At 38.7% G+C, this 9,861-nt stretch overlaps 1 protein-coding gene across 3 annotated transcripts in view; it reads left to right on the top strand.

Moving 5' to 3' along the window:
* The window catches only part of Pkg21D (Protein kinase, cGMP-dependent at 21D), an 877,499-nt gene that overhangs the window by 844,172 nt on the left and 23,466 nt on the right, over positions 1–9,861 (top strand). For all 3 annotated transcript variants that reach the window (XM_071593157.1, XM_071593153.1, XM_071593156.1), the window contains 3 exons: positions 3,480–3,751; positions 8,309–8,451; positions 8,792–8,929. In XM_071593157.1, coding sequence (XP_071449258.1) covers positions 3,480–3,751; positions 8,309–8,451; positions 8,792–8,929 — 553 coding nt within the window. The remainder of the gene's footprint in view (positions 1–3,479; positions 3,752–8,308; positions 8,452–8,791; positions 8,930–9,861) is intronic.

Genomic DNA, 9,861 nt, shown 5'->3' with positions numbered 1-9,861 from the left:
GACTTTTGACGAATGGCGTGGGACGACCCATGAGAAATGTATGGGCGGATATTCGCGGGTGCGAAGGGCGAAGGTTTTATTGGCAGAGACTCAAAATTCATGCTACCATTTCTTTTTCGAAAAGTAGTCGTATGCGTCGTCACAGTCGATAAAGAGTTTATTTTCGGCGAGAAATTCCTCCTTCGGAAACTCCGGCGGAAAAAACGCACCTTCCCTATAAAAAGTCATGTGATTGATTGAGGCGCTCGTTCGTGGAATTGCTCTGCCCACACACGGGCTGCCCTCGGAATTAATCACGGCCCCGCGCTCTCCATCTTTTCCCGTTGCCTCTCTGGTTGCCTGCCTTTACGTTCTGTTTGCGGGGTACGCACATTTAGGTCATGCCTTAACATCAAATTCCGACGGTAATGTTAAGATGCCTTTGGCGAATTGCGGGGTTACATGTTCGGCGCTCGCAATACCATTGGGGATGTTCTCCCGCCTCCATTCTGAATCTAAAAACCTATTCTTTCTTTCACTCTGCGTCGGCCAACGTTAGCGAAGAAATATTAAATAAGCCACAGCGTTCTGTTGTCAACTAATTCGATTTTCTACATCTACTTAACACGCCTTAAGCTGCCGCAAGGGAGTGTGGCGGGGGGTGTTAGAGCACCACCCGTATTTAAGAAAAGAAAAACAGCATGCAAAAGCCCCACATTTATACAATCCTCAAACAAAACGTGGTATGCATTCATGCAAAAACCCTTACAATCCACAAAGATACAAACTCTCAAACTACCAACTAACATGTATCTGCATATATACCTTATATCTTTGCAATGTTTCATTTTGTTCCGACTTGTAAATTCAATGTTTTTAATATTTCTAAAATGACTTCGGTTTCTTACTATTATGATTTCTGATTGTTCGGGGAAAGAATTAGTATTTATATTTATCTATACTGTAATCTATCTCCCTTATTTTATCTTTGTGGTCTGATCTACCTAAGTAGTGTGGGGCCATTATAATCCCTTTATTGTCATAGTTAAACTCATTTGTTCTGAACCTTTCTAAAAGTCTAAGCTTCGCTTGTTCTCTCCGCTCTTCAAGTGGTTCCCAGCCTAAATCCCCTAAAAGCCCTGTCACACTTGTGTTCTTATCATAACAATTTTTAACCAATCTAGCGGATTTTCTCTGGACTTTATCTAATTCTTTTTGCCAAATTTTCTCCCGAGGATCCCAAATACTTGCGGCATATTCCAAATGAGGTCTAACTAGAGCAAAATAACACCTCTCTTTAACTTTCTCATTACGTTTTCCCACCATCAGTTTAATGTATGTGCAAAGGGCGGGTTTCACATTAATCTAGGAACATTTCGCCGTGTGAATTGATCATATCGCATCATCAAAAGTAATCAAAATATTACTCAGAGGCAGGTTAATAGGAAAAAGGCATTGTAATTGAAATGCACCTCTTCTGTTAGACCGCTGAGTTTTAATTTTCAGCCCCTTCTTACTCGTGCTTTGGCTTAATTCTTGCTGTGGAATTACTTACCAGGTGTTGAGGCAATTAATTACGCTGATAAGTTTGGGGGAGATGTGAATCGAGTACTGATGAGCTGAGAGTAATGGTATTCTTCACGAATCTAAAATCAATATATCAAGCCGATTCCCATAAGGGCAATAGCGGGCTCAAAGAGTTTATTTCTTCTTTGAACTATTATATGATTTCTTCTTTTGCTAATATTTATTAGAAAAATTGGTGTATCAAATGTTTTCCAAGGTTGTTCTTGAGAGAGGGCAATGCACAGTTATGTATTTAAATTATTTGAACAAGAATTGACTCTTATAATAGCATTTGTTGTTTACGCGTTGGTGATCGTGTCTCAATCTATATATGAATTACTTGTTTTGTTTTCCGTTTACATGGAATGGTGATATAGTATATTGGTGTCAACCAAAGAGCAGTTATGTTTGTAATAAACCCTATGAAAAATAACAACCAATTGTTTAAACATACCTGGCGAATTAATGGATTCTATAATTTTTACACCTCAGTGAGGAGGTTTAGAAAACGAAAAAATATTCTTTGAAAACTAAAAAAATTATTAATCGACGTGAAATTAATCAGAAATCTAATCCTGGTTTTCTAAGCGAGAATGTCCCGTTTTAAAGAATAGAAGTGAATGTAATACAGACGCAATATTTTTATATAAAAATTACATATACTACATAGCTAATAGTACCGCAGACTTTGTCATAAACCATAATGAATGTTTATACTGTGGTCCAGAAAAAATGGCCGACTAATAGCTGCTAATGATCGATAAGACTAGAGACTCTCGCCTACGGGGTTTACAAGGATTTCTCCTATGCCATTGATCCGTGAATCACACAAAAATAACAAAACGAAACAGAAAGGACATACGTATACGCGCAGTCACTCATTCACTGGAGTGTATCAGACCTTTGTGAATCGCACTCCCTTACTCGTTCAGGAATTACAAGGATTCCTCCTGCCAACAAAAAACAAGGAAATAAGTAGCGGGGGTAGGTAAGTGCGTAGAGAAAACCTAGAGTACATTTGATTTGCAAAGGTCCCTGTTTCCGAACACACCCGAGTGATTGAGTGAATGGGCGCAAACGTACGTACATCCGTTTTATATTCTTTTATTCATCAGTGTGATTGACAGGTCAATGACATCGGAGAAATCCTTGTAAGCCCTGAGCAAGTGAGTGACTGAGTGCGAACGTGTAATTAGGCCTTTTTTTATCCTCATTTCAATTGTTTTTCATTCATTCCTGTGTGAGTACAACGGGTCCCTGGTATTATGTATACGGGCCACTAAATTACTACTAGTGCTATTACCACGGCGCACATGGTTTGTGTAAAAAGCATCGGGAAAGGTTTCGCAAAAATAGATTTATTTCATATATTGCTACAATGCCTCAAAATTCTTCAAAGTACATCCCTTGAGTGTCGATACTCTTTAGCTTGTTGCTTTTCCATGACCCGAAGGCTCCCTGGTAGGCGGATTCTGTAAGGTCCTTAAAGGGTACGCGTGCTAGCTTCTTTGACGACACTCAAGGTCCCATGTCCTTTGAGGAAGGATTTCACTTATGGGAAAAGGAAATACAGATAGTCTGCTGGAACCAAGTCGGGACTGTAAGGGTGTTGGGTAATCGTCGCGATGACTTCTGGAAGGTAGAAGCAGACACTCGACTCTTCTCTTGGTCGTCCGTCCAAAGACATTCGGGAGAACGAGTTTAGCGCGGATATTTGGCATCGCCGAATGTTCAGCGATAAAAGTGGTGAGCACTGTCATCTTATCAACGCCAATAATACGATCTGCGATTATGTAGACGCTTAAAAAACGGTCTGAATTGAGTATTTCACGCACATGTCAGAAAAAAGTTTAGCGGTACTTTTTATACAAACCTTGTAGACATAGACACAGATTGTCTGTACTGATGTTATCTCTCTTCCCCTCTCCTTGCAGAGTGTCCTTCAGCAGGCAACAAGTTTTTCACCAGATGGCTCTGCTCCATGGTCTGCGACCCTCGGAAGGCTCTCACCCCTGCCCGGAGATGTCCTCTCCTCCATCCACGATTCCCATGGCATGCCTGGGCAGCAGGCATCCAGTAGCGACAATAACCTCTGCCCCCCTGGAGGGGGAGTGGGCAATAAGAAGCAAGGTGTCTCTGGTGAGAGTTCGGATGTCGGACAAACCTCAGAGGACATTGTCATCACTCACGTTGACAAGGATTACAGGTAAGCTGACTGAACGCCCTTGAGGCCGAAACCAGCGGTGATTTATTTTTTTCTCAAAAGTGGAGAGAAGCGGAGCAATGTGCGATGCAAGGTCTGTCCCAAAAGTAGTGAGATTGACTCGATAAAAAAAATATATTGGCTCGATCGATATATTCACTCAAAAGTTTTTGAATGGCAACCATTTTGCGTCCACACACTGCTGGCTAGCGGGTTATCCACGCCTCGTATGCCTTCTGGAAGGCGGCGCCCGGAGTTCTGCTAAGCTCCCCTGTCACAGCCTGTTGTAACGCTTCTACCGAGTCGTGGTGACGTCCTTTCAGCTCGTATTTGAGTCGGTGGAAGAGGAAGAAGTCTGTTGGGGCATTGTATATAACATTTGGATCCTCGCTCACATGGTCAAGAAGCTATTGGCAGATCCGCGTGTGAGTTTCCTTTTGTTCGTCCGAGAGCACACGTGGCACCAACCTCGCACACACGTTTTTCATGTCTATGATTTCGTTACAAGTGGATGCACATCACTTTTAGGAATTCCAAGTCCATCTTAAATCCTGCGAACACTTTATCTGCGATCCCTGTCCAACAAAGCCTTCACTCTAGCAAGATTTTCGTCACTTTTTGAGGTCAAAGGTCGTCCTGAACGTTGGGCGTCTCTAACATCTTCTCCACTCTCCCGAAACAACTTGTGCCACTCAAAAACACACCCGATCAACTTCATGGCGCTATCATCATAAGCAGCCTTGAGCATGCCATGAGTCTCTGTCCCGGTTTTGCCCGGTTTCATGCAAAATTTGATGGCGTTACGCTGTTAAAATTATCGATTGATGAAGGAGCCTAACGAGGTCACGTGATAGAGGTTTCGCAATCTTACGATCCACAATCAGTCAAGTCTGGGTGCCAACTGGCACCAGCCTCCAGCCTTTCCTGAGACTCTTTTTCCTCGAACCCAGCTAGAGAAACTGGCGCCCGTCCGTCCGTCTGTCCGGGAAAAATAAGTCGTACTACTTTTGGGACAGACCTTGTAAGACTTAGGATGAAAATAAGGAGAGTTATTCCTGGGAAAATATGTTTAAAGCCAATGAAAATGAAGCAACTTGAAATAGAAAACAAAGTCAAATAGATATCTGAATGCCACATTCAAATTGAAATAGGGAGTTCGTTAATGTGTAGTTCACTGTAGCTGGCTAAATCATTCAAAGCAAGCGAAAGAATGGAGGGCATTCTCTTAACTGAATTTCACTCTCCCGTGTTATTTCGTGGGGATCAATAAATGATACGTTTCTAAAGCGAAATACTCACATTGAGAGGTACAATGGACAGAGTTTACTGCTTTGGAAATAATTTTTATTTGAAGTCTGAGAAAATTCCTGTTCTATTAAAAAATATCTCCTCGAATTGGGCAATTGATCACCTATTTGTGATGGTATTCCAAACTATCCTGTCCCCTGCTATTAGTTTCAATCCATCTTAGGCTTCTTACACTGACATTTTCCGTCACCCGCTTCTCATAGTTCATCTTTAGCCTTCTTTTCTTGTAATTCCCCTTCATTTCCCCCTCCATTATGATCTTCAGTAAGCTGTTGTGCCTCAGAATATGCCCCATCTGGTCCCCTCTTCTTCTTGTAAGTGTCCTCCATAGGCTTGCTTCTCTCTTCACCCACTCTCTGAAGTACTTCTTCATTTTTTGTTGTGTCTATCCATTTTATTTTTGTCATTCTTCTTCAGCGCTACATTTCCATTGCCTTCAATCGACTGTTCTTTGCTACTCCTCTGGTCCCAGTCTCACATCCGTAGAGAAGAATACTCCACTCACAACCTTTAATGAATTGCTTCCTTGTGACTATGCTAGTACTATTTATCGCTAGTAGTTGCTTCTGAAAGCCCTCTTAGCCATTCCTATTTCGAGTAGTAAATCCCTCCTCCTCCTTCCATTACCCCTGAAAATGCTGTCTAAATATAAAAATATTGAAATGCAATGAAATAATTGACTTTGTAATTCCACACACTTTATTTAAAAAATACGACCCAGGTTTTGACGTTGAACGTCATCATCAGGTGGTCCTCATAGAAGCAAACTTGGTATATATACCTTCTGATCAAGGGAGAGGGGTTAGGTCAAAGAGGGAGGGAGGGAGGGTGGAGGGGTAAAAAGGTTACAATGTAGCTGGGAAGAAAAGAGAATTAAATCTTTCGGTGTCAATCGTTGACTTGGAAGAGTGGTTGGTAGGTCTAGGAGTGGGGAGTGGGAGGGATTCAAAATTTCGTTGGCAACTTCATCTTTCCAACGGACACATTTCAAAATTTCCAACTGCTCCAAAGCATTTGACCTTATTTTCAAAATGAATAATTTCAGTCACAAAGTCAATTTTGTTGTCACTTTCGATGAGGTGTTTGCAAAGAGGGATGTTATGTTCTTACTTTTTACACAGATTTGGTGTTCTTTAATTCTTTCTTTAAATTTCTGTCCTGTTTGCCCAATATACTTTGTGTTACACTCCGAGCACTTAAACTCATACACTCCACTCCTCTCGTTTTTGGGGACTTTGTCTTTAGTGTAAGAGATCAGGTTCTTAAGGCATGAACCACTGCAAAAGGCACTTGTAACTTTTTCCTTAGGTAAAATTTTAATTACTTTTTGAGAAATAGTCCCTAGATAGAGTATTCTTTGCCATTTTGCAGTTTTAAATAAAGTGTGTGGAATTACAAAGTCAATTATTCCATTTCATTTCAATATGTTATGCAAATTCCATAAAGTTACGCCTGAGACAGCAAATTTTTTTAAATATCAAAACTCTTCCACTTCTACCATTGCGTCTTTCCCTAGTATTATTTGAAGATTATCTTTCTTACTTTGACTTCAGACCTTTGCCTTGATTTTTTAAAATAGTTTTCGACTGTTGTTCTTGTGAAGTCTTCTTTCTTCTCTGCAAATACATGTCGCTATGCCATCCGTTAATCCCTGTGTACTTGTCCATTCTCCTTGGATGTGTTTAGCACATCTAATCTTTTTCTTGATCCCAATTAATTGCTTTTTCAACATGTATATTAGCTATCGATGGTGGCAATGAGCAGCCCTGTCATACTCCTACATTTCAGCTTTTTCCTTGCTTTCACTGCATGGAATCACTCCTTTGTATAGGGTCTGCATCATCATCCTATCACTTTAGTTTATTCCAATCGCAATTGGGGTGCGTGGCATCAAATTCCAATCCACATTCTCAAAGACTCCCTCCAGATCGAGGAATGCCAAAATGGTCCATTGATCCTTCCATGTCCCCTTCTCCACGAGTTTGAAAGTCATAATAGCTTATCTTGTTCCTCTGCTTCTTATAAATTAAAATTGGATCCTTCTTAAATACTCTTCTGCTTTCTTTTTTATTCTCTGGTTTACCATTATTGCCAGAATCTTTGGTCCATGGGTCATTAGACTGATGGATCGCAAGTTTTCATGTTAATCTACCCCTTTCTTTTAAGAACAATTAGAATCTTCTTTGAGTCCATCAGTATTTCTTCTTTCATCTACCATTACAATCTGAAAGATCATCAAATGCTGTGAAACTTTAATTTGCATTTTAAAATACAAGTTTGAAAAACATTGGCTTCCTTAAAAGTTTTTAATTTAACAAAATTAAATGTTGGCAATAATATTTATTATATTTTACTTTAAAAATTTCTGTACTATTCATTGTTTCCCTCACCATGTCTGTCCCTGAGAATTCCATATTCTTCTTAAAGACAAGCTTAAAGCTTTACCATACAACTACATAGCTTTAATTTGCAAAATATATGTCATTAATCACATGTACTGCATTTTATTTCATCACTTTGTCTATCATATGATGAATATGAAGTTGCATCAGGGATCCTTTTTTTAAAATTCATTTTTTGCCAACCATTTGTTTATATTCTGGTGATTTAAGTGATTTTGCTTCCTAAGGAAAATATAGTATGTTGTGCTATTCGCTTGATCCGATGGTTATGCGTTCTTGTGAAACACTCTTATAAAAATGACTGGAGGATGGAAACAATAGACTTTCCATTGCTAGTAAACATGCCAATTAGTCACAGGGAATGGGAAAGGAGAGTTTCCATACATGTCATTTCGTTAATATCATGACCATATTTTCTACATATTTTAGTTATCCATGTTTTTCAATCATCCATGATTCTCGTGTATCCATTAGTACAAGGATCATATCGAGATTTTCCTTTAGTTCATTATTTGAGTATTGTTCAACAAGTATCTTATTCAATTTGTATAAAGTCATGTCAAATATTAATATGTATGCTTTTTTTAATTGGGGTAAAGTCTCTTTCAAACAATTGGTAAATATAAAGACATTTTTATTAAATTTATTTGATTTTACTTTATATACTTGAATGCAATAAATGCTATCCTTTTCACAGTTTGCTTCTAAGTAATTATTACAAAACCTGTCGTGTATGTTTAACAAATATTTGTAACTGAACATTGATGAAACTTGTGTTGCATTTCATCTTATCCGTAATAGTTTGCCATTTTGAAGCATGTGACTGAGATTCATCTCTCTCGTTAAATAGGTCCAAGCAGCTCATCAAAGATGCTATCATGGATAATGACTTCCTCAAGAAATTGGACACAAGTCAGGTGCTTGAAGTTGTTGAGTCCATGTATTCCAAGGAATTTGAGAAGGGTAGCTATGTCGTCAGAGAAGGAGAGGCAGGTTAGTATTATAGTCAATATGGAGATATCTGAATAATAGATGCCAAATGTGTTGTGTTTTTTTCTGAAACAAAACACCTAATACAACAACCATATGCCATCATTTTAAACCTAAGAAAAAAACAGGAAGTCACTGATTCCTGATGCATTCTTAGACCTGAAAATATAAGCAGTGCTAGTATGATTCCTTTTTATAAATACAGCTTTTTACTCAAGAAAGCAACCTATTTGGAAAAGTAACAAATGCAATATGTTTAATATATGTTTAAATATTTTATTTTAATAATTTAATAGGACTTAATTAATTTCAAAATATTTCTCCTACATCTATTGTCTCTCAGGTTCGCACCTCTTTGTCTCCGCTGTGGGTGATTTGGAGGTGGTCAAAGAGGGTCGGATCATTGGGCGATTGGGAGCAGGGAAGGCCTTTGGTGAACTGGCTATCCTCTACAATTGCACTCGTACAGCGTCCATTCGGGGTAAGTTAAGAGGGAAAGCTTTATTTTCATCACTTACAGCCATTTTCATTGCAAATTTCTAGATTTGTGCTGTTAGATTGGTAAATTTAGAGGAGGATATTATCATAGACAGTGAAACAAATAGTGCAAATAAGGAAGCACAATGATTTAGGTCTCTGCAGAAGAACATCAATTAGAGAATCCCAATGGAGCTGGGAATTTCAATAAAAACCAAGAAATTTGGCAGACTCAGCCTGAGGCCAAGGTTTCCATCTAAAGGAACATTTAACGCTGGGGTTGGTGTGTTTTCGTGAGCAAATCTCAGGACTTATGACTTTTTGACATGGTGTAGAATTTGAAAGTGAGCTAAATGCATGAGATGGTGACAATTTAGCCATGTATGATTTCCCAATCCAATTGATCTCAGCTATAGTGTGGATTTTAATGATGATAAAGACTTGAAAATAAAATAATGCCTTTTTAATCAAGGTGTACCGCAGTATTTTTGTTGTAGAGCCCATTCTCTTTCCTATGATGATCAATAAAATGCCATCTAAGCTGAAGTATATCATGTCTTAAATTTTTGTATAATCCTTGTCATCTTATAGGTTTCATGGAGGTAATGTGAACCATGTATTGAGTTATTTGAACCGCAGTTCATTGGTTGAAACGACTCAGGAAGCCATTAATTCAATTTCTAGAAGGACAGTATAGATGGGATTATTAAAGTTTAAAAAAAAACTAAGTATCTGTACTTCCATTCTATTCTTCTGTGAACCAAGTTGAAAATGATTCACATTTTAGATTACCTAATGCATCCATAAAGCATGATGAAGGTTATTGTTTCTATGTCTACACACACAAATTTCTCAATTGGCTCAACTATGTAGATTACTTGTGTGATGAAACCAGGTCTGTTACATAGCGATTTCTCTCGGAGACAAGCTGCCATT

This window comes from Hetaerina americana, unplaced genomic scaffold (assembly GCF_022747635.1).
Source record: "Hetaerina americana unplaced genomic scaffold, ioHetAmer1.1.p SCAF_52, whole genome shotgun sequence".
NCBI lineage: Eukaryota > Metazoa > Arthropoda > Insecta > Odonata > Calopterygidae > Hetaerina > Hetaerina americana.
The sequence above is the reverse complement of the archived record's forward strand: the minus strand, read 5'-3'. Positions and strand labels throughout refer to the sequence as shown.